At 53.0% G+C, this 25025-nt stretch overlaps 1 protein-coding gene across 1 annotated transcript; it reads right to left on the reverse strand.

Moving 5' to 3' along the window:
* Nucleotides 1–3725: 3725 nt before the first annotated feature.
* Nucleotides 3726–25022, reverse strand: ZNF341 (zinc finger protein 341). The gene is made up of 15 exons (XM_050982015.1): nt 24713–25022; nt 20686–20796; nt 19416–19603; nt 18214–18366; nt 17075–17308; nt 15641–15836; nt 15041–15125; nt 13838–14028; nt 12723–12916; nt 11519–11727; nt 9207–9303; nt 7738–7870; nt 6846–6957; nt 6000–6070; nt 3726–4801 (listed from the first exon to the last, which is right to left on the reverse strand). Exons 1-15 carry the CDS (start codon nt 24741–24743, stop codon nt 4302–4304), a joined length of 2505 nt encoding a protein of 834 aa, XP_050837972.1. The 5' UTR covers nt 24744–25022; the 3' UTR covers nt 3726–4301.
* Nucleotides 25023–25025: the final 3 nt, after the last annotated feature.

Consider the following 25025-nt stretch of genomic DNA (forward strand, 5'->3'; position numbering starts at 1 on the left):
TATTGAGACACTTATTCTTCCAAACCTCCTTTTGTGACAGCAACTGTACAGAGGCAAGTCTTTAAATCCACAAGCAGGGATGTTCAATGGGTGGTGACTCACTGTGAGCTCATTTCCTGGACACTTGAGGCAATGCTCTGAGCTGTGGGGGCAGCATGGACATCAGTCCATGATGTAATTCATAATTTCACAGGATATTGGACATCAGTCCATGATGGAGTCTCTCAGCCTGGTGACAGCTGGATACTTTTGACTTCTCTTTCTTTGTGCTTGGCCTCAACCATGTTTATCACCTGTAAAAGTGATAAACATGCTCCCATCTCCAGTCACAGCAGGGTTGTGACAACAGATAATTAATTACAGACAATAAGAATGTTTGTCACTGGAAATCACCTGAGAAAATTAATCACTGCTTTGGAGCAGGGCTAGGATATCACACACCACATGGCAAAGAGGAAAAATGACCCAAACAAATGCTTCTTGGGTAAAAGAGCTTTTTTGTGCCCTGAGAAAGAAGGGAAAGCAGTGCTCTAGGAAACACAAAGAACATCCTACGTAGCAGGTGGGGGTTGAGCAACAGAGCCCTGTAATGGCTCCTGCCCTGTTCCACCTTCCTGACACTGCAGGTGGGTGGGAAAGGCAAATAGAAAAAATCCCTGAGGCTGATGGAAACACTGCCAGGGCAGGAAAGCTCCAGCTGACAGCACTGGAGGCTGAGGAGAACAGGGGAAGAAGGGTTTTACATGCCCTTTGCTTCCTCCTACACAAGTGTCTGCTGTCACTGAGTACCACAGACCTTTGCTCTGATCCACTTCTCCCTGGGCATGGCTCTGGTTCTGGGGTTCTCCTGGGAACCTCCAGAAAATGCTTCCAAAAGATGCTTCTGGAACTGAGTTTGTGAAGAAAACTGCAGTGCCCAGGACACAGGGAGAAAACCAGTGCCCTGAGCACCTCTGATCCACCCCAGCCTGTGGGCAAGGCTCTGTCAGAGAAACAGAAACAGCGGGAATTTGGGCAGAAATCTTCCCTGCAGGACATGGAAGAGCTTGTAGACATCTGAGTTTGCAGGAGCTGAGGCAGCTGGACAAGAGCAGGGCAGGGAGGACAATCACTCCAAGGTTTACTCCAAGACGACAATCATTTTGCGCATTTTGTTCCAGTTCAACACTGCCCCTTATGCAAACACCTATCAAACACCCAGGGTGGCATCTCTGAGCCCTGGTGTCCCAGAGTCATGTCAGGGGAAGTCCCCAGCCTTGTACCCCTCAGCAGTCAACCTCAAGGCAGCTAGGTGGCTCTGCTCCTATCCCCAGAGTAGCCAGCTGGGTTCCAGCATCCCACTGAGCATTTGGGAAGGGCAGGTCAGGTCTCCAGACAGATCCTTCCCCTAAGCAGAGGCTGAGGGCAGTACAGGGGGAAGGAGCCTGGCAGGGCACTGGAGCAGGCAGCAGCACCCTGACCTGCCTGGGCTCCAGGCCCACCATGCACAATGGGAATTTTCGGTTTCTGGGTTTGGTGCTCCCATGCTGGCTTTGGAACTCCTGCTTAGGATATCAGAGAAGCTAAGAGAACAACAAATGTCCCAGTCACACCAGCCCAGACAGGGCTTGTGAGCTGAAGGAGCTGCACCCACACATCAGCACCCCAAAATAGACTTGAGTGCATAGGCCACATAATGACACTGACAGCGTGGGACAGAGGGGAGGGAAACAGGAAAAGTATATTTAGCCAACTGCTTCCTGATCCTGTCCCCCTCCTGGAAGAGCAGAGTAAAACAAACACTGTGGGTAAATAAACTGCCCTTCAAAGCAGACAGGAGCTTTCACAGAAGCACAGGCACACCTAAGGAAGAAGGACCACCTGGATGTCCCCAGCCCAGTCAGCTCATGCCAAACACATCCACCCAGGTCAGGATGATCTGTGCAAATTGGTAATGAGCTCTCGGGACCTCTCGGCAGCCACCTTCCTTATACTGAGTCAGACAATGGAATCCCAGTGGTTTGGGTTGGAAGGGACCTCAAAAATCATCTCATGTCACCCCCTGCCATGGCAGGGACCCCTTCCTCTGTCCCAGGGTGCTCCAAGCCCTGTCCAGCCTGGCTTTGGACAATTTCAGGGATCCAGGGGCAGCCACAGCTTCTCTGGGCATCCTGTGCCAGGGCCTGCCCACCCTCACAGAGAAGAATTTCTTCCTAATATCACATTTAAATCTTCCATCAGCTTGGGGCCATTCCCCCTTGTCCTGTCACTCCAGGCCCTTGTGAAAAGTCCCTCTCCAGCCTTCTCATAATCCACTTTAAGTACTGGAAGTTGCCACATTTCCACATGTCCCTGTCACCTCTCTTCCCATCCCTGTGCACCTCTGGAGCCTGGATCCACCTTCTCCACCCCCTTCTGTGAAGCAGGGGCAAGACTCCTCCTTAACTTCATGTAAATCCTCAACAAGCCCTTCTCCCAGCCTCCCCTGGAAGCCCTGAGCTCCATTTCCTACCACCCACCAACAGCTGGAGGTGCACAAATATCATCAGAAAAGTGAAATGAGCAGAAAGTAAGTTGGGAAGTGAGTGAGCAAAGTGAACTGGTGGCAGACCCATGCAGACTGGAACTGTGTGACAGTGTCCCAGGAGTGACAGTGTAAGCCATCATTCCACAGAGCACTCAGGGAGCACAGTGTACAGCTCTCTGCAAGCTACTGGTTTTGAGATTTTAAGAATTAAGGAAGGAGACAACACCTTGAAGTCAAAAAATGGGTTGGATCAGACCAGTCAGACCAGTAATGCAGGGCTGACTGCTGCAGTGGCCAGAACAGCCACAGAGTCCCAGACACAGCCAGGATTTCCATAACCAAGACTAACTGAACCCTGCCAGGATTTCCATACCCAGGGCTGCGTGAACCCAGCAGCACCTCTGGATAAACAGGCTGGGAATGCAGCACTTTGCAGCCACAGACACCTCTGCAGCTCATCACACAAACTCACCTGGAAAAGCTCAGCTTGGCTTGCCCTACCCTTGGAGCAGGGAGAAAGCATGGGAGAGCAGAGCATGGGGACACACATCCCAGCAGGGATGAGCAGGTCTGGGTGCAGATCCTTCCCTTAAAGCCAGTGCATCCTGTGGCAGTGGAAAAGCAGAGGCTGAGGGCAGTACAGGGAGAAAAGCCTGGCATGGCATTGGTGCAGGCAGCAGGACCCCTGCCTGCTCCCTGACCTGCCTGGGCTCCAGACCCACCCCTGGGAATTCCCACAATGGGAATTGTCAGTTTCTGGGTTTGGTGCTCCCATGCTGGCTTTGGGACTCCTGTTTAAGAAATCAGAGAAGCCAAGAGGACAACCAATGTCCCAGTGACACCAGACTTGCTTACTGCTGAACAACACCAACTCCCCACTGAAACTGCTGACAAGCACTGAGCTGAGGGAACATAGAGGCTGGGAAGCAGCTGCCAGAGCTTCTCTGCAGCACCTGGCCCAGAGCTGACACTGGAACATTGGCTCCTGGAGGCATCACAGGTTTCCTGTGTGACCTGGCCAGGTCACCCCACCCACCCCTTAGTGAACAGAGGGGTCACATTTAACTGTTCCCAGGGATTAACTCATTGATGTCTAAGGCACTCAGAAATCCCTGGATCTGGGGAAAAACCACGAACAAACACTGTGGAGAGAATGGCACCCAGACAGAAGAGCCCCCCCCCAACACACACATAGGTTCCCACACACTGACTCCACAGATGAGGTCCAGGGTGTTTATAACTTGTAGTACAGACACGGTGATCTTTCTACTGAGACAGACAGAGAGAAGATACCAGACAGAAGTCTATCAGGGTATTTCTGAACAGTGTTCCCAAAGGATCTCAGGATGAACTTGCTTCCACTAGGAAGGATGTTTGCTCTCAGAAGGGCCACCCAAATACTGGGCAATACAGTTTTTGGGCCAGAAAAACCACAGATGGGACAGGCTGTGATTTGCAAAGCCACTTGATTTCAGCAGCTCTGTTTGTTGCAAGTTTGCATGGTCCTTCTTCTTCCCTGATTCAGGGATCTTTGTCTTTCTTGCCCTAAGCTGACCCGTAGTACAGAGGGACAAGAATTAATGGAGCCACCCTCTTCAGTGCCTTGTAGGCATCAGTGGTCTCCAAGCAGTCCTCTGCCCAAGGATGGGAAGAACCAGTGGAGATGGAAGCCATTCCCTCCCATATCCATCTACCTCCCCAGAAGAGCTTTGGTCTTTTCCACAGGGATAAATTTGAGCACCGAGTTGGACAGTGCCAGCAGCAGCCCTCAGCCACACAGTGGCTGCGGGCATTGTCACTCGGAGGTCTGGATGTACACAGGCACAGCCAGCATGGTGCAGGGACCGTCCGAGGCCGTCTGCAGCTCTGCCAGGGCCAGGTTGGAGGCCATGCTGTTGGGCTGCCCAGGGACCAGCTCAGGGTCAGCAGCTCCTGACCCGCCAACCACGATGGACAGGACGGCGTCTGACTCCTGGAAGGGCTCCTTGTTGGGGCCCCCCTCGGGGGAGCTGTCCCCGGCAGCGCCGTCCTTGAGCTCCGGCAGCCCCAGCGCCAGCCCCGCCTTGCGCCCCCGCGCCACCCGCTTCTTCTGGGCCTTCCTGAGCTGCAGCTCCTTGTCCTTGGGCGAGCCCAGGCGGCACTTGTGGTCCCTCATGTACTTGTGGCGCGTGAAGCCCTTGCTGCACGTGGGGCAGCGGTATTTGTAGTTGCCGGTGTGAGAGCGCTGGTGCTCCACCATGTGGGCACGGCGGCTGAAGGACTTGTTACAGTACTGGCACTTGTGGATCTTCATCCCTGCACACAGAGGGAGTTGAGTTAGACCCAGCCATCCCACCAGAGAGAGCGGGACAGCTTCGCCTCCTCCTCCTCAAAGGAGGTGCCCCCTGATCAAAGGGAGGAGACATTGTGCCACACACAGTAAAGGGTGGGTGGCTACAGCTTCAATGTCTGTGTTTAACCATAACCACTTATGACTGTAAAGTCATAAATGTCCTGAGGTGGAAGGGACCCACATGATCACCCACGGCAGCTCCTGACCCTGCACAGACACCCCAACAACCCCACCCTGGGCATCCCTGGCAGTGCTGTCCCAACACTCCTGGAGCTCTGGCAGCCTTGGGGCTGTGCCCTGGGCAGTGCCAGCACCCTCTGGGGACAGAACCTTTCCCTGATCTCCAGCCTGAGCCTCACTGGCACAGCTCCAGCCATTCCCCGGGTCCTGTGACTGTCACAGAGAGCAGAGATCAGTACGTGTCCCTTCACTACCCCTCAAGAAGAAGCTGCAGACTGCAAATAAATATTCTTGCCTCAAGTAAGAGCATTAAAATAGCACCAGAAAAACATGTCAATTTAATTGTGATGAAAATGCAAAACAATCTTGAAGTATTGGTTTTTTCAAGTGTATTTAGTAAATAAAGAAATTTTCACTTTTTTTCCCCTCCAAAATATGAGGAAGTGCAGTCATGGGCTCTTTCAGACTGCACAATCAGCTCATCCCATCTGATCCCACTCTGCAGGGCTTTGGGCACAAGGAAAGATGTCCAGTTTTACCCTGACATAAAAGTCTGATTGTCCCCCTTGGGGCACAGGAATAAATAAGGGGAAAAATGATTTGTCTTTATTAGAATTTGGAACATAATTTTTAGAACACAAGAAGGGAATCAAATCCCATGAGATTTTCTTTTGCATGTGAGATGGGACTGGGGAAGAGTGGACAGAGCACTCTGGATATTCACTTGATAGCAAGCAGACCAAATAATCCAGTTCAGTTTCTGAGTCTCATCAGCAGGCCCTGCCTACAGATTATATTGTCTTAGAAACCAGCCCAAATTTTAGACATAATCCTGAATAGACACTCACTCAAACAGGCCTGCAGCAAAACAGAAAAAATCAAAAGCTAGTAAATTATTCTTATTTCTCAAGCTTAGTCCTTCAGTCACATGCTCCTACAGCACCACAGGGAATCCCAGTGACTGCATTCCCAACCACTCACCTGAATGGGACAGAATGTGAGCCTTCAGCTTGTCAGGCCTGTTGAACTCTTTATTGCAGCCTGTGTGGCTTCTGCAACAACAACAGATGCTGGTGAGATGTGGGAACCAGCTGAGGAGCAATGCATAGACAGATCCCAGATCATAAAGACATCCATGACCCTTCTCCTTAGCAGCACCTAAGTGTTTCTCTTGGTGCAGCCTCAGCAGGAGTTCTTCAATTTAAGCCTTTCTGGGAAGGGGCAAGGACTAAACAGGCTGCCACAGGGACATGTGGCTTTTCCTAAACTACACATGGTCTGTGTCTCACTTTGAATGCTCTGAAGTGCAGCAGGTTCAAGACGCCAGCTGGAGACAGAAGCATTTTGGAAGGAGGTATGAGGTTGGTTGGAGCAGGAATCAGCCAGTCAGCCTGGGCTATCTCAGAAGATGTGCCATGGCTGTGGGACTGCACCTTCCAAAACTCAGCTCCTCTGGCTTGTACATTAGGTCCTATGTTGTCACATGCTTTTGGATGTGACAAAATCACATCATGTGATTTTGTGACAGTGAGTGAGAGCTCATCACCCAGGGAACCTTTGAAGTCAGTTCTCTCTCTAGTGCTCCCCCAAGCCTCCCATGAAGGTAGCAGTCATTTTACAGGGCTGATGAAGCAATGAAATGTGGCCCTGCAGGAAGTCAGTAACAAAGAACTGGGACTCTTGGGTTCCCAGTTCAACAGCACACAGCATTCCAACCTCCCCAGGCAGCCTGGGAGGTGCCACAATGTCCCCCAGGACACCTGCAGGACGCATTCCCCCCTCCCAACCCCGTTCAGATACACTGCCATGTGCAGACACACTACATACGAGAAGGGACATTTGTATTTCTTGAAGGGCTCGTGGATGAGCATGTGGCGCTTGAGCTTGTCCTTGCGATTGAATGCTGCGTCACACACCGAGCACTTGAAGGGCTTCTCACCTGGGGAGGAACAGAGCAGGCCTCAGGGACACTGCAGCCACACAGGCTGCTCTGGCCATGGACAGGCCACCAGGCCAGCTGTGCCACACTATAAACTTTCCTGCCCTATGGATAAATCACACAGAATTTGCATGGAAAAGATGTTTGAAATCATCGAGTTCAACCTATAATCTAACACCACCTTGTCAACTAGACCACAGCACTGAGTGACACATCCAGGCTTTTGTCAAACACCTCCAGGGATGGTGACTCCACCACTTCCCTGAGCAGCCCATTCCAGTGCCCAATCACTCTTCTGTGAAATTCTTCCTGATGTCCAGCCTAAACTTCCCCTGATCAAACTGGCACAGCTTTATGCTGTGTCCTCCTGTCCTGTTGCTGGTTGTCTGGGAGAAGAGACCAACCCCTACCTAGCCACAGCCTCCTGTCAGGGAGTTGTAGACAGTAATAAGGTCTCCCCTGAGGCTCCTCTTCTCCAGGCCAAACAACACCAACTCCCTCAGCCACTTCTCAAGAAAATAATAAATGGATGGGCACAATCTGTGTGTGCTGCACACTGCTCCTGCTCTCCAGGGCCAGACTCCTTAGCTCTGCCAGCACAGCAAGTGGAGAAGCCCCCTGTGTCTCCCATTTCTAACTAGCGCAGTGCTGGCCAGCAGGCTGAACCAAACCCATGGATCTGTAACCACAATAGTACAAATGACCCTGTCATTCCTGCTACCAGGGCACAGGGTAGCTGTGGCACAGAGATGAGGAGCACTGGGAGCAGGGGAGCCGTACCCGAGTGGATGTGGGCGTGCAGCTTGAGGTAGTGCTCCCGCCGGAAGAACTTCTTACAGATCTGGCACTTGAACTTGCTGCCCCCGCCGTGCGTGGGGATGTGGCGGCGCAGGTACCGCTCACAGGGGAACACCTGCAACACACACAGCTCAGAGAGGAACACCTGCAACACACAGAGCTCAGAGGGGAACACCTGCAACACACAGAGCTCAGGGGGACACCTGCAACACACACAGCTCAGGGGAACACCTGCAACACACACAGCTCAGAGGGGAACACCTGCAACACACACAGCTCAGAGGGGAACACCTGCAACACACACAGCTCAGGGGGAACACACACACACACACACACACACACAGCTCAGGGGGGAACACACACACACACACACAGCTCAGAGGGGAACACCTGCAACACACAGAGCTCAGAGGCGAACACACACACACACACACACAGCTCAGAGGGAACACACACACACACACACACAGCTCAGAGGGAACACACACACACACACACACAGCTCAGAGGGGAACACCTGCAACACACACAGCTCAGGGGGAACACACACACACACACACACACACACACAGCTCAGAGAGGAACACCTGCAACACACAGAGCTCAGAGAGGAACACCTGCAACACACAGAGCTCAGAGGGGAACACCTGCAACACACACAGAGCTCAGAGGGGAACGCCTGCAACACACACAGAGCTCAGAGGGGAACACCTGCAACACACACAGAGCTCAGAGGGGAACACCTGCAACACAAAAAAACACACACCTGCAACACACACAGAGCTCAGAGGGGAACAAACATACACTCAGAGCTAGCACCACGCACAGGACATCAGGGAGCTGGCACAGGGGGTGTAGCTGGGATAGAAAACATAAGAATCATGGAATGGTTTGGGCTGGAAGGGACATTAAAGATCAACCAGTCCTGCTGTTGTAAGCAGGGACACCCTCCACTATCCCAGGCTGCTCCAAGCCCTGTCCAGCCTGGCCTTGGACACTTCCAGGGATGGGGCAGCCACAGCTGCTCTGGGCAACCTGAGCAAGAAGCTCAGTCACTGCTTTCCCAGGAATGATGCACTGTGAAAACCTTCAGGATTGTATAATGAAAGTATAGATAGGGCTTTAAAAACAAGCCAACAAAAATTCAAAACAGAAAAAGTGCCAAAACTTTCTTAAGAAACACATAAGCTGAAACCTTGCTGTCAATTATGTAACACCGTGCTGAGGACCAGCACCTCAAAAGGATGCCCAGTCTCCCACCAAAGCCAGCAGTAGGATGGGCTGGGTAAGGATCCCCCAGCAATTCCTGCCTTCCCCACAGAGTTAGCTTCACTTTCTGCTTCATCATAATCTGTTATCCAAGGCTCCTACTCATGGAGCTGAGGGTTCCTGTCCCCCTCAGAGCCCTTGCCAGGTGTCCAGGCCTGGCTCAGGCTGTGGTCAGCACTCACCTTCTGGCAGTGAGGGCAGGGGAAGTTGTGCGTTGCTGTCTGCAGATGGTGCTCCAGGGCTTCTGGAGTGGAGTATTTATTGACACACTTCACACACCTGCATGTGGAGAGAAAGGACAGAGTCTGTGAGCAAGGCTACTGCAGCACACCCCACACCACAGGCACACCTGCCCAGTCCAGCCACCTTCCAGGGTGATCTTTGACAGGACTGATACAGAAAAGAACCACTCAAGTGCTCTAAAGCCTCAGCAACCCACATGCCAGTTCACACTCACACTTAGCAGCCTTCAGAGAGGGAGACGCTGGAAAACTGGGTGGAGAAGCCTTTAAATACTAGAGCACTTGCCACAGGCTGCCATGGGAGCACCCAGACTTGAGCACATATTGCACACTGCTTCCTTATGGAGACAAGCCTTAGGTGAGGACTTCACTTTACTTCAAATACCTCCTTCCATCTTCACTGCTTGAAGACATCAGCCCCCAGAGAAGGAGCTGAGAGTGGGCACACAGCATGGCGGGGGTCACATATCTTGGCAGTGTTTCTCTCAGAGGGCTCTGCCAAAGCTAACAGCAGGCACTGGGGACAGGCACCATCAGCAGTGAGGAACTCACACCCTGTTCCTGCTGGGAAACCCCTTCTCCCTAGGTCAGACTAAAACCTCCTCAAGCTCAAGCAGATCTCTGATCTCAGGGATCCCCAGTACCGAGGTGCAGAACAAAGCTCTGTAGTGCAAGGATAACTAGAATCCATGGTCTAGGCAAGAATTAGCAGATATTTATTCCATGAAGTTCCTAAGTGACTCCAGTATTTCCTTGGCTTCCTACTCTCCCTGAACATTTCCATGGGCATTCCAAAAGCTATGTGGAGCTCTTTATGGAACTCCTTGCACTTTCCCTCCACAGGAATAGAAAAGCTTTCCAAGGAAAAGACCCTTCTGCAGCAAAGGGAGAGCAAACTTTTTTCTGGGCATGGCATCTACAACTGCTCCAGACTGCAAGGCAAGCTGTATTCTCTTTGCCATCGTTATGGCAGTTGTTTTTTGTCAAGTGGGCAGTTTTCCTTATCTCTTCCACACCTAATCCTCCTTCAGGGAGACCCCTGCTGATAACAGGCTACTGAATGTCCCTGCATGGCTGATAAGAACTGCAGCATCCCATTGGGAGATGGGAGCCCAGAGGGAGGAGCCAAGCATTCCTGCCTGGATATAATCTGGAGGTTCTGGAACACCAGCACAGCTTCTCCACTGGATTCCCAGAGGAGCAGCAGCTGCCTCTTCCCCTGGATCTTCAGAGGCAGAGTGCACCTTTCTCCAGGATCCCTGCTCCAGCAGAACCACCCCTGGCACTGCAGGAGGGCTGAGCCACAATTCCAATGGGACTGCTGCCAGCACCCTGACCCACAGGGTGTCAGGCTGTGTTCTGACTCTGGCAGTGTTCTAGTGTACTGCATTGTTCATTTTATCCTTTATTTTGTTCCCTATTAAAGAACTGTTATTTCCTGCTCCCATATTTTTTTGTCTGAGAGCCCCTTAATTTAAAATTTATAGTAATTCAGAGGGACAGGGTTTGCATTTTCCATTTCAGGGGATGCTCCTGCCTTCCTTAGCAGACTCCTGTCTTTCCAAACCAAGACAACAACCCACAGTCCCTTTGCTGCAGGTGAAGAATCGTAGGAAACAGGCTGGGAAGGGCTTCCCTGGGTCTCTGACCCAGCCCAGGGCAGGTTCAGCCATGTATATTTGTCCTGATTTAGGGTCCTGGCTCCCTGGGATCTTCACTGCCTCAGCAGTGAAGCAGAGAGTTCTCCTTTGCTTTTAGTTAGCAAAAACTAACTAAAAGCAAAGGAGAACTCTCTCACACTGTCCACAGACAACACTGTCCAGGAGAAGGACTGTGGAGGAGTGAGTGCAGCTTCTGAAAAGAAGCTGTGCACTTCTTCTCTCCCCCTCCCTTCACTGTCAGAACCAGTCTTAGAAACTAATTTCTGGGCTAAACAGATGAATGGGGATACAATGCAGCATCAAGAAGTCACCCCAGTACACCATCTCACTCCTGACTGGTGATCAGAGGAGTTGCAGTGACGGGATGTTCCCACATAAGCAATCCCAGCTTTTCACTGTCATTCACACTTCCTGCATTCACTGTCCTTGGCCTTTGCAGCCTGGTGGAAGGAACCCCCCCATGTGCCACCTGGGTGTCCAAAAGCACCATGGCCACAGGACACAGGGCCCCCTGTCCCCTCTAAGGTCCCACCAAGCATGCTCTGCACCCACTCACTCCTACAAGCCTTGTGAGCAGCGATTGTACTGTACTTGTACACGGCCATGTCCTTCTTGGGGCTGTGCTGGGGCAGCAGGCTGTGTGAGTACTGGTGCACACCCAGCTCGTACAGCGAGGGGAAGTCCTTGCTGCAGAGGTGGCAGCGGTAACTCAGCTCCTCCTGGTGGCTCTTGATGTGCTCAAGGAAGGACTCCAGCTTCTGGAAGGTCTGGGCACAGGTCTTCACCACACATTTGTACACCTGGAAGAAGGGAGAGCAACTGGAGAGGCTCACCATGGAAAGAGGCAGGGAAAGTCCTTTGCCAACAGGCAGAACTGCCTTCCTTTCTGGAAAGAAGCACGGACTGTCAGGGCACACCCCTGAGTAAGCAAGGTGGGACAAAGGGGTGTTGATGTGAGGGCCTGAAAGCACTCGAGTGGGTGGGACCACAACACCTCAAAGTGATTGTCCCAGGACCCAAGAGCTGCCACTTACACTAAAAACTTTGGACTTCACAGAATCATAAAGGTTGGAAAAGACCTCCAAGGTCAGCAAGTCCAGTCTTTGACAGAACACCCACCTTGTTAACTAAACCACAGCACCAAGTACCAAGTCCAGTCAGTTACTGTGTTACACTTCCAGGGAGGATGACTGCACCAGTTCCGTGGACAGCCCATTCCAATGCCTGACAACCCTCTCAGCAAAGCAATTCCTCCTGATGTCCAACCTGAACCTCCCCAGCACAGAGCTTGAGGCTGTTTCCTCTTGTCCTGTCCTGTTGTGGGAACAGAGCCTGACTCCCCCTGGCAGCACCCTCCTGTCAGGGAGTTGTGGAGAATGAGAAGGTCCCCTCTGAGTCTCCTTTTCTCCAGACTGACCCCTCCCCCCCTCCCAGCTCTCTCAGCCCCTCTCCTCTGCCTTACTCTCTAGAACCCTTCCCCAGCTCTGCTGCCCTTCTGTGGGCAGGCTCCAGCACCTCCATGTCTTTCTGGAAGTGAAGGGCCCAGAACTGGACACACTTCACTTCTTTGCTTCCTCTCTAGCCACCCAAACCTGCTTGGCTGAATTTCTCACTCAGTTTTCAAAGGAGTTTTCAAAGCCACCCAGACCACACAGCTACAACCCTGAGAGCTGAGCTGCACGTGAAGAACTGGCAGCTTGACAGGCCAAAAGGCTCAGGTCAGTCCCTGAAAACAGGTGCATTATATGGAGTCAATCCCAATATTGCCACCCACCCAGGCATCCTCTGTCCCTACCTGCTCGTTTTTGTGCTGTGTCATGTGTGATTTGAGCTGGAAGTAGGTGTTGAACTTGCTGGGGCAGAACTGGCACTGGTAAGAGCTGTCAATGAGGACAACCTGCTTGGCCTCCAGCTTGGCCGCCTCGCTCTCCTCCAAAGGGCTCAGCTCCTGGGCCGGGGGCACCACGTTCCTGGGGGGCTGTGGCAAACCTGGAGAGAGGGACAGTCCCAGCTTGCCATGAGACAGCTCTGCAAGCTGCTCTGCAAGCACCGTGCTGCCAGCACACACCAGGCCAGGCCCTTCCTCCCTTTCAAAGACAGGCTCTTTAGATCAGATGAATCTCACTAAAAAGGTTGTTTAAAAATTGTAGACAGATTATTAAGGGCTTTGACCCTCTGACCTGATTATTAAGGGCATCTTCCCCTCCCTAGCCCATTCTCTTTTTCCAGGGATATAACTGTGCTCTGTGGAGCAGCCAGAGATCCGGCTTCCACCAGTAGGAGATTTACTTCCACCACTGGCAGGAGAGAGGAGGTAAGATCCAGCCAGTGGTTCACAGTCCATAATGCATACAAACAGAGCTCCAGTTGTCCCTTGTCCAAGACATGACATTTCCACTGCATTCCCTCCCCTACCAGGTCTGAGGCCACCAGCAGAAAGGGCATCCAGACACCAGCAAGGAGCTCTTCTCTGCCTCAGGTATTTACAGGTGGCCACTGTGGGCAGATCCAGCCTGGGCATGACCTGCACAGTGCAAAGCCAGAGCACTGGGCTGTCCTAAACCAGCAGCTGTGTGTCCCCTAGGCCAGAGGTGCCAGGAGTGGCTTGTGCACTGCCAGAGCTGTACTGCCAGGGAGTAAGAAGGGGAAGACACCCAGTCCTGTTTATGCACATACTGGGACAGAGTTTGGAGCCACTGTCTCCAGCAGCACCTGAACCCACCATGGGGTATGAAATGATGCAGCTTCCAGCTGGAGCTGAGCAAATGCCACTCCTAGTGTGAGATGCTAAACACTACCAAGGAATGCAGACAGCAGACACAGCTCCCCTCCCTCCCTGTGGAGGTGCAGAGACCTGCACCCTCCTCACACACTGCTCTGCCCCACACACACCATGCCCAGACACCACACCTGTGTTCTCCTCATCTTCAGGCTGGCTGGGGTTCAGGGCCATGACCTGCACAGTGATGGAGTTGCGGGAGATGGTGCAGCCCAGCCCTGGAGGCCACACCTTATGGGTCTGCATGTGCTTCTTCACGTTGGACTTCTGGGCAAAGGCACGGCCACACACGATGCACTGGAAGGGCTTCTCACCTGTGTGACTGAAGGAGAAGGCACCAGGTCAGCAGCTGGTGGAGACAGAAAACAGCCCCCAGGCAGGACCTGTGGGGGGCCAAGGACAGTGTCCCCACATCTGCCAGCACTTGGTTTGGCAGATCACACCTGGACCCACCAAACAAGGCTTTGAGACCTGATTCACCAGAGGAGGTGGATTGTGACAGGTCTGGGGAAACGAGGCTGGTGCACAGACAAAACACCTGTGGTCTGGGAATGACAGGGGATCAAAGGAAGAAGCAGGAGAGGAAAATAGCTCTGCAGCAACATCAGGATCCCTGCATATACCTTGGGGACTTCATCACTTCTTCAAGGGTACAAGCCTTTCCTTCCTTGTCACCCTTCTCTCTCCTGCTCACATCTTTTCTAGCTTGAAGCCCCCAGATCTGCAAGAATGTGCTCTCCTTCGTCCATAGCAAAAAAGGTCTTTCTACTTTGCCCTTCTGCTTCAAGAGAAAGTAAGAGTCCAGGCTGGGAAGAGGTGCAAAAACCACCACTTGTTCCTTCCCATCTGTTCTCAGTCCAGATGACTTCAGTGGGGGAAAAACTCTGCAGATTTCAGCTCCCTCCTGCCAGGGAAAAGCTCTCTGATTAGAGCTCCCTGTATAGACACTGAGCTTGGCTTACACTTTGCTAAGAGCAGCAAACAGGAAGTCTGCAGCTTGCTAGGGAAGGAAAGGAAAGGGAAGAGCAGAGGCAAGCAGTGAGAATGCTGCTACTCCAGTGATCAGGTGACAAGAGGTTTGGCTGTCAAGGTCTCATCAGCAAGGAAAATGAGCCTTCAGCCCCAACATAATCATCATGAAGATTACATCCACAATACAGCCTTCACGCCATTCACTGGGGAAAAGGCATCCTGGGGTGAGACGAATGAAGAATCCCTCCCACTGCAGCACAGATTCTGGGACATAACAAACTGGGCTGCACAGACTCCCTCAGCAGAGCTGTGCCCTGCTCCAGCCCAGTCACTCTGCTGTGTGCAGGGCAGGACACTGTTACCTCCTGATGTGCTGCTGCAGGTCAAAGTTCTTAGTAAAGGCCTTGTCACAGTATGTGCATTTCAGCTTGGGGGACTTGGGTTTGCCTGAAAGGAAGAGCACACACAAGAATGAGATCACGTGGCACAGCCCTGTCCCCACAGTGTCACAGGGCCCTCACCCCAAGACATGACTGCTCAGGACCAAGAACAAAGAGCTTACAGGAAGATAAGATCTGCCTGGCCAGACTGGGGAGTGGTTATGGGCACAAACATTCATTAACACTGCCCAACACAACTCTACAAATCCTGAGCAGTGTAGTCTGCTGGGGCAGGGCATCCCCTCAGGCAACAACCACTGCCTTCCAGGGACCTTTCCAGCTACAAAGCACCAACCTTAAAGGTGCTTTGGGCATTGGGAAAAGACACAGCATCAGTCAGAGGAAGGGCCTCAGCCCTGTCTCTGCTGTGAACCCCCCAGGTCATCCACCAAGTTCACGCAAGGCCTTGTGTTCCCCTTCCAGAGCTGCACGGCCAATGCTACCCCTCAGGGAGCCCATGGCTCAGCAGCTCAGCTGGGACAAACCCAGTGACCCTCAGGGCAGGTGCTGGAAGGGACTCACCTTCCTGCAGCCCACTCTCGTTCTTGCAGCGGCGAGTTTTGGCAGCAGCAGGGGAATCAAAGCCAACCACAGAGCCTCCTCCTGAACTGCTCAGGGGGGTGGGAGCACTGGTGCTCTTGGCCTTGAACCCCTGCTTCCCAGGGCTGTACACAGGGGGAGAGGTGTACACGGGGCTTTCCACACACTGGCTTGGTACCTGTGAGAGGGCAGTTAATCAGTGGAACATATTTGCTACAGAGAATTATACCATGCCCTAACTTCCATCTCCACCCCCACCAGGCTGCACTTGGGTTGACTTTTCTTCTGACAAACTGGATCAAATTTCTGGTTCACCAGGCCAACAACATCACTCTAACCAACACTGACACCCTACAGAGTGTAAAACTCTCCTGCTGAACATCAAAAGCATCCAGAAGTTATTACAGCAGGAACAGCGCAGCAAAGAAACACTCTGAGGGAGCTGTCTTGGGCCCTATCTATGTCTCATGCCTAGAAGAGTTTCTTATCCCTCTGGAGCAGGATACCAGAAGGGTCACTGCTGACCCTGTGGGTTCACACCAGTCCTGAAGCAGGGATCTCCAGGTCCTGCTGCCTGTCCTGGCAGGACTGCAGAAGGGAAGGAAGGCATAAGGAAACTCCAGGTGCCAAAGCACAGCTGTTTATGTCAGCATCAGGATTAGGAAACAACACTTAAGAGACAGAGTGATCAGTCTGGGGCGATAGACTAAAGGCATTTCTGCTGCCCACTCTGATAAATTAACACAGACCACTATTTATCCAACACCCCCATCCATTCCTGTCCACTGCCACTTCCAGATCAGATTCCAGTTACACAGGTAAGGATGCCAAACCTCAGCCACACCCAGCAGCTCCTGTTGTGAAGGGCAGTGCAAATGCAGAGACTGCAAACAGCTGATCCACCAGTAAATCCACACCTTGCCTGTGCCATTCTTTAGCAAAAGCCGCCTTGACAAGCTCATTGAGATTCTGACTGGATTCTTCTCTCCACATAAGCTGAAGCATGCAGTGTGATGCTCTGTGCTTCTATAGAAGGTGAGGCCCTCACCTCTACTCCCTCTCACTCCCAGCATATGCAGGTATCCCTTGGCCAGAAACAAATGTTAAGGTCTCCTAAGCCTGTGCCAGTCCTCTGTCTCTCTTAGCTGTTTCTCCTGTTCTCAGAATCCTCATCATCTCACTGTCTCCTGTTTGCTGCCTTCTCCCAGAGAAAATAATTGTTGCCAAATAACCTAGCCCATCTTCCCACACTGTAATTCCACATTCCTCAAGGCTAGATTGGATGGGGCTTGGAGCAATCTGGTCCAGTGGAAGGTGTCCATCCCGAAGGCAGGGGATGAGCTTTAAGGTCCCTTCCAACCCAACTCATTCTGTGATTCTCTGAGGACAGACCCTTAGGAGCAGACCTGGCCTTACCTCCATGGGTGGGTAGGGCTGCATGCCCAGGGTCTGGATCTCCACGGTGCTGGATGCTGCCATGGGAGCAGGGGCACTGTACACCTCCACCACGCCGCTGCCGCCGCCGGGCTGCCCGGGAGCCGCCAGGCTCGGCGGGGGAGGCGGAGGCTGCGGAGGGGGCGGGGGCGGAGGCGGGGGCGGTGGAGGGGGCTGGGACAGGTAGCCAGCCCCGGCGTGCATACTCATGCTGCTCTGCAACCAGAGACACACGACACGTTGGAAATGCAGCAGCCAGGAGCTGAGGGGCTGCTCCCTCACACACATTCCCCATCCCAATCTGCCTGCAGGAACAGCAAGGATGTCTTGGCACACCACAGCACACCCAACTGGCAGGTTGGACCACACTGTGCTGGAGGCCTGGAATGATCTGCAGGTACACACTGCCTCCTCCAAAACCCAGGCCTCAAGCCCCACTGCTTTTATTGATTTGTTTTTAAAGATTTTAATCCTTCTGGTTACAAGGAATATTTTCAGAGCATGGAGAGCGTGCACAGCCTGGCCAGTCTGGGGAGAGCCCAAACAAAGCTCCCAGGAGGAGAGGAATCCATGGAGTAAGCTGACCCTGGAAGCCAATCATGATATGGGGGCTCAAAAAAAGCTGGAGAGACCACATTACAAAGATCTGAGCATCCAGCAACAAACGGTTTTGTGAACAACACCAAGCTGCGTGGTGCAGTCTAAACCCTGGAGGGAAGAAATGGGCATCCAGAGGGATCTGGACAGGGTTGAGAGGTGTGTCTGTGTGAACCTCAGGGAGTTCAACAAGATCAAATGCAAAGTGCTGCACCGGGTCAGGGCAACTGCAAGCACAGATGGGCAGTGAATGGATTGAGGACAGCCCTGAGGGGACGGACTTGGGAATGTTGGTGCATGAGAAGCCAAAAATGACTCAGCTGTGGGGACCTGCAGCCCTGAAAGCCAACCAGGTCCTGGGAGGCATCCTCAGCAGTGTGGGCAGTATCCCTGGAAGTGGTCAAAGCCAGGCTGGACAGGGCTTGGAGCAACCTGGTCTAGTGGAAGGTGTCACTCCCATGGCCAAGGGGCTGGAATTGGGTGAGCTTTACCCATGATTCCCTGGATCCCCATGTGCCCCTTACCTGCACCGGGGGCTGCACAGCTGGCATGGGCTGGTCCAAGGAGGTGAAAGCAGACATGGCTGACATCAGCACCTCGTCACTGACCAAGATGTTCCCCTGCACCAGGGTCTGAATCAAAGGTGATGGAGGAACGGTGATGTACGTAGAGATTTGCTGAAAGAAAAGAAAGATCCACTGTTAACCAGTAACAGGACAAAACAATACCCAAAAAACAATGACAATGCTTTTTCCTGAGCCTCAGGTTCTCTGCTTTCATCGCCTCTGGTCAGCAGTGAGCCACAGTTATTATCTGCAGCTTCCTGCTGAGTCTGTGGGAGTTTTTAGCTCCACAAATGTTCTTCAGAAAGGAGGAAAAAAATATCACACTGGCTCAGAAAGTGGCCATTGGCTGCAAGTCAAATCAGGGGTTATTAAACAAGAGCTGCAGGACAAACTGGTCACGGACAAGTTCAGGCCTCTCCTGGGTGCTTGCCCCAGCAAGGGAAGGCAGAAAACTCAGGGAGACTGCTCTGGTTCAGATGGTGAATGTCAGGCTCATCTCTTTTGACTGGACTCAGGTTATAGCAGGGGAGGGAGGCTGTTGGATTTCTTGGCAGTAAATAACCTGTGTTTACAGCCCTGTAAAGAAGCACCATCCACTGGGACTGCATTAACTTGCAAAAACAGTTGGTTTGAAAGCACTTTGGAAGCTACAACTGCAGGCACATTACATGTCATGCACCAGGGACTCCCACTGGAGGATTCTCTAGGGAATGAGAATTACTCCAGAGGGGATATTCCCCCAACAGTGATCACATCACATTACATGGGCTTATTTGCAAGAGTGAGAGAGAAGGAATTCAGGGACAAAGCTGCTCCATTTCTGCCCATGAGCCAGACCACAGCCCAGGCTTCAGAGTGTACTCAGGTTTGTGGCCAGGCTCTGACACTGGGGCTGTTCAGTAGAGCCAGGGTCTGGCTGCAGCACAGACAGAACATGAAAGCCCTTCTGTCCTGTCCTGAAAAAAAGGCTGTCAGACACTCCTGCTGGAGGATACCTCACTGCAGAGGGCCCCACTTTAACCATGAGGTGAAAAGCCAACAAAAGGGACAACAGCTGAGCCCCCCAGAAAAGAGCTCAGTCATGAGACACCACTGGATCTCCACTCCCAGCCCCAAATCCCAGCAGCAGAGCAGCAGAGCCTGTGCCTGCAGCACAGTACCTGGCGGGCAGCACTGGGAGCCTGCTGCACCGAGGTAATGGATGGAGTGTACACACTGTTGGTGGCCAGAGATACTGAGGAGAGGGACGGGGCACTGCCCTGGCACTGCTCTCTCTTGTGGGTCATGAAGGCAGGCAGGGAGTTGAACTGCTTCTTACACTTCCCACACAGGAACACGTCTTCGTCATCTGCAATGAGGAAGAGCAGAGCTTCAGGCCTTCTCCTGCATTCCCCAGTGTTCCACCCAGCACCCACCTTTGGATCTCAGCACCTTGAGGACATCCTTGTCAGGAGAGCAGCTGCAAGGGCCAAGCTGTCCCTCCTCCCCAAGGCCAAGCTCTCCCTAAAGCCAAGTAATGTGACTGAGCCCATCTTAACCCTGCTAAGATGGGCTCAATCACAAGATACACAAACCCCACTGTCTCCCTGGGACACACCACTGTCTGTCTTCTCATCCCAAATGCAGGAACAACCAACCTTGCTCCTGTAGCACCTCTGGTTTTAGTCAAAGCAGATCCTTCCAAAGCACCAGCATTATGCTGGCTGAGGCAGATTCTATTACTCAGACTGCACAAAGCAACTTGGATAAGGGCACAGAGTCACTGTCAGCTTGTGTCTTAACACCCCTCCACAACACTGCTGGGTTTTGGCACCTATGCCTGACATTAGAAGCAGAAAGAAGACAACCCAGTTACATGTCCCAGCTGAAATCTGCAGCGTTAGCAAACCACACACCATTTGCACTCCATCCAGGCAGACTCATAAGGCTGTTCCCTTGTCTGAGTCACAGCCTGAAGTTGACCTTTTTTGGGGACAGACTGTAACTCCTTGGGAGATAACTCCCCATCCACTCAAAACATTCTAGTCCAGCACCATGAGGGTCCACATGCACATAAATGACCAGTTCCCATATTCACTCACACAGAGATGTTCCAGGACTGGAGCACTTGAGCATCTCTAGAGGAGAAGGAGTGGATATTAAATAAAAAACATGAACAGTAACAGGAACTAGATGTGGGGACAGTGGCTTCTCCCTCCCTCTGTGTCCTTATCGGAAGCTCATGGTCAAGTCTGTTGCTATGACTCTCCAAAAACATCATTGCTTGCTTGGGCACTTGTCCCTTCCTCCTGCTCACTCTGGTCCTGCTGAGGGCTCACAACACTCACAGCAGTACCCTACACACCCAGCTGTTCTGCCAGCTGTGCACACTGCAGGGGAGATGTGCAGCCCTCCTGCCCTGTCCTCTGTCCCAGTGCCAGCAGGACTCACCCATGGGCTGGATGGCGGCGGAGGAGTTGACATTGGGAGCAGACGGGTCCGTGACACCTCCTTGTCCATCCAGTAAGGACTGCACAGCCAGCACTGTCTGATTATCCATCCCTGAAAGGAGACACAAGCATGGATGGTGAGCTGAACACAGCCACACTGGGGTGTCTGGGCACTGGGAGCTCATTCCTGAAACACCCTCCAGCTGCTGCTCCCTCCTCCCTGAGCCACTTTCACCTTCTCACCCTCTACTCCACAGCACCAACTACCACACAACAGCAACACTCCCAGCTGTCTTCAGAACTCCTTTGGTGCAAAAAGAGAAGGGAAGAAGGGCAGGAAAAGCCAAAAGGTTTGGTTTCAGGCCACTTGCTGCAGAGAGGAAGGATGCTTATAACCCTGGGTATGAAAAGAGCTGAGAATGTCACAGGGAGTGTGGGGATGTCACAGGGCAGAAGCCTGGGTGGAACTGCCCAGGGATGCAGCAGAGACACCGAGCTTGGGGCAGACAAAATCCTTGTGTGCAGCAGCTCTTCCAGCAGCAGTGTCACAAATGCTTGCCTGCTTCCAAGGCCAGCATTCCCAGATCTGATCAGCCACAGGGCACACACACCCAGTCAGATTTGTTGTTAGAATCAGCTTACATGCTTTGGCACAAACATTTTTCACTACAGCCTAAATGTTTTAAAATGTTACAGATAAATACAGAAGATTGGGATTGCTCATCTAGGGAGACAACCTGGCCAGCAGCACAGGACTGTGGATTAAGCATGACACACTCTATTTAGAAATTGAATGTAAAGACACAAAGGACAACCTGATTTTGGGAGAAAAAGAGCAACAAGGGGTGATTTTTACCACTCCTTCCTATCACTCTTTTATGACACAGAACTCACAAAGGAAGCAAATGGCACAGCAAGGTTATATTTTAGATCTTGTGGATTAAGGGAGAGAAGAAAGCTGGGGGGGGGTTCTTAGGTGATTTTTCACTTTCAGATCTTGCAAAACAAAAGTGCAAAGCTCTGAACTCAGAATTATGAGCCACAGATAAGGAAAATCAATTGCTCTGATCACTCCTAGGCAGTGAGGTGAGGACTGTGCTGAGATGAGGGGAGGTTGCTCAGCAGACAGCAGCAGGAAAGACAGTGAAACACCATAGCAGATCACAGCATAAGGGACCAGCAGAGCAGGAGCATCCACCACCCTAAGTTCCTCTCCTAAACTTTCTCCTGAACAACTGGAATACTACCTTCTTGATGGGGAATACCCATATAAACTACAGCCTTTTAAAGATACCCTAAATACTCGTTTCTCCTGCATTCCCAGCGTGAAGTATGTCACATTAAGATTCTGTGAACATCTTTTTCATCCTTTCACTGAGGAGATGCTGCAACCCCTGCTCGTGTCCCTGGGAGAGAGCAGAGCACCATCCTCCATGGGTACAAGCAGCTGCTGGAAGGCAGCAGATCCCAGTACATCACACACTCCCATCAAATTCCCACCATGCCTATGGGAAGCCTTTCACAGAGATCACAGAGGCACAGCAAAGCTGCAGGTCCAGTTCAGCAAGCCTTGGTTTGCAGGGAGAGCTGGAGGCAGCTCAGCCCCGCTGGCAGAACACTGCTGGGAGGATCTCCTCAGCCCAGCCAAAGCCCTGCTTAAAATACACCTCCCCCTGCAAAAAGAGCCTCTGCTCAACTGCAAAGGGAGCACTGCAGCCTTCTGATGGCACAGCCAAAGCACAGAGTGGCATGGAGCAGCACTTCTCCAGCAAAAATAAGCTAGGAGGAAAAAAAGGATCAAAAATTCAGGTGAAGTATAGTATGGGGATAATTATGACTGCACAAACAGTGCCACTCTTGATATGCCTGGCACTGGGCAACTGGGTTTCCTTCTGGCACAGTCAGATCTTCCAAGGAAAAAAGCCAAACACCTGCCTTGATGCCATGAGGAGGAAGAAGCTTCAGGAGAGGCCAAGACCTGAACACAATGATGCAGCAACACCATCAGTGTTGCACTCAGCCTCTTGATGGAGAGAAATGGCTCAGGACAACAGAAGTATTTATTTGGCAATTCAGAGCCCCTGCACTCCACTGAGGAACTGCACACCACCACAATTCCCAGAGGGAAACCCCTAAGGACATGGCTAGCAACTCATGAAGCCAAGCTGGCTTGGTTACATGGATGCCAGTCACAGCCATGCACAGACTCCAGGAGAAAGCTCTGGATCAATCCTGCCCTGCCTACAGCCAGCACCAGCCTGCAAGATGCTCTTCAGCCATGGAACTGAAAAATCCCAGCTCCCTCTCTCCTGGCAGCAGCAGGAGCTGAGGTGCCCAGAGCCTGGCAAAACCAAAGTGATTTGGGGAAGCCAAGATAAAAGCACAGGACTACTGATCTGTGCTTTTTTTTCTTCCCTTTCAAATTTCTCTCAGCTGGAGATGAAGCAGGACTGTCCCTGTCACCCAGGTGCTAATTTGCCCCTGTGATAAAGCCTTTTTTCCTGACAGGAGCACCAGGTGCTTTAGTGACAGGTGAAAATGCACCTGTGCCCTGCAGCACCCTGAGACCAGGCTGCTCTAAGAATGCCAAGTCACCATCGACTTGTAATCCAATCAACAACACAAAACAAACAAGCTCAGGCACTAAAAGCTGCCAATTGCTTCGGGCTTAAAAAAACCCCACTCTTTTTCAATTTGCTAAAAAGCTTTGCTGTCCTGAATGCTGCAGGGAAACTAACACAATGAGGAGCTGATTGCAGAGGGGAAATAGGGACCTGATTCTACACGGGGGGTGCTGGCAAATACACCAAGTAACCTGACAAAACAGAGAGAAAAATATTTATTCTCTGCTCCTGTGGTCACAGGTGATATTCAAAAGCACAGGTAACAATCCCAATGTCACACCTTCCAGGCACAGCTGTCATGTAAAAGAAAATACATCTGTAATCCAATTTAGGAAATCAATACCTATGAAATAGTTTCTCTCCAAAGAAAGTAGCCCCTAGCCCAGTGTCAGACTGCCACAGCTTGGCACTTCATCCTCAGATGGCACCTGGCTGTAACAGCGTCCCGACACTAAAGTGAGATGTACTTGAGCACAACCCGTGCACCCACACAATAGGCACTGCCCGGACTGTGCCAAAGAGCACAGTCACACCTCAAAATACACATGCAAGGGCCAGCACCCACCCAGGCACTATCCCTGGGGCTGGCACGGAACATGGCACAGCAGTGTGAGCCCAGGGGCATGGGGAGGATGAGGGACCCCAGCATGCAGGGACATGGGAGGTGCAGGGGTGGTGAGAATGCCCTGGGCGTTGGAGGTGCTGCTTCTTGGGCACACAGACAGGGGCGACGGGAATGCCCTGGTGGGCACAGGAGCAGGGAAGGGGTAACAGGGGCTGGAGCAACCGGGACAGGATAGGGATGGAGTGTCCAGGAGCACCAGGGGCAGAAAGTGGATGGAATATCCAGGAGCAGAACGCACAGGATGGGGATGGAGTCCACGAGCAGCAGGCACAGGAACAGGGTGGGGATGAGGTGCCCTAGAGCAGCAGGCACAAGGCAGGGAAGGCATAGAAAGCCTCGGGCCATCGGGCACTGGCACAGGGTAGGGATGCGGTGCACCGAGCACAGGGCCCGCGGTTAACGAGGGCTGCCCGGTGCACAGGGCACTGCGCGGGGCGGTGCGGGCATGCCGCGGCGCACGGGCGGGAGGTGGCACAGGGCCGGGGACAGAGGTGACAGTGGCGCCGCAGGGAGCCGCGGACGGCGTGGCGAGCCGCGGGCTGTGGCGGGGGCTGCCGGCGGGAGCTGCAGCGGAGGAGCAGCGCGGGAGATCAGCCCGGGGCTCCCGGGAGCGCCACACGCCGCGCCGGGCCGGGCCTCACGGGGCGGCCCCGCGGCGGCCCCTGGACCCGCGCGGCGGCGGCGCGGGACAGGGGGAGCTCGGAGGAGCGGGGGTCGCGCACCCCGGCTGTCTCCGCGGCACGGGAGGTCCCGGCGCGTCCCCGGTCTGGCCCCGTTACCTTCCAGCGCCTCGAAGATCGCCTGCGCCATCTTGGAGAGCGGCGGCAGCGGCGCCGCCAGGGGGCGCCCGCCGCCCGCTACGGGCCCACAGAGCGGGAGAGGTGGGGGAGGCCCCGGGGGCGGGGGGTCGTGTTCAACTCGGGGCGCGGTGGAGCGGCAGTGCCACAGCCAGCGCAGAGCAGGCAGGGACCGCCCGGTGGCCGCCCCTGCCCTGTTCGGGCTTCCGGCGTGGCCGCGGCGGCCACGAGCCCTGGCCCATGACCGGGCTGTGCCGGGCCAGGCTCACAGCGGCGCCCGCCGCCCTCACGGAGC

Source organism: Serinus canaria, chromosome 20 (genome assembly GCF_022539315.1).
Source record: "Serinus canaria isolate serCan28SL12 chromosome 20, serCan2020, whole genome shotgun sequence".
Taxonomy (NCBI): Eukaryota; Metazoa; Chordata; class Aves; order Passeriformes; family Fringillidae; genus Serinus; species Serinus canaria.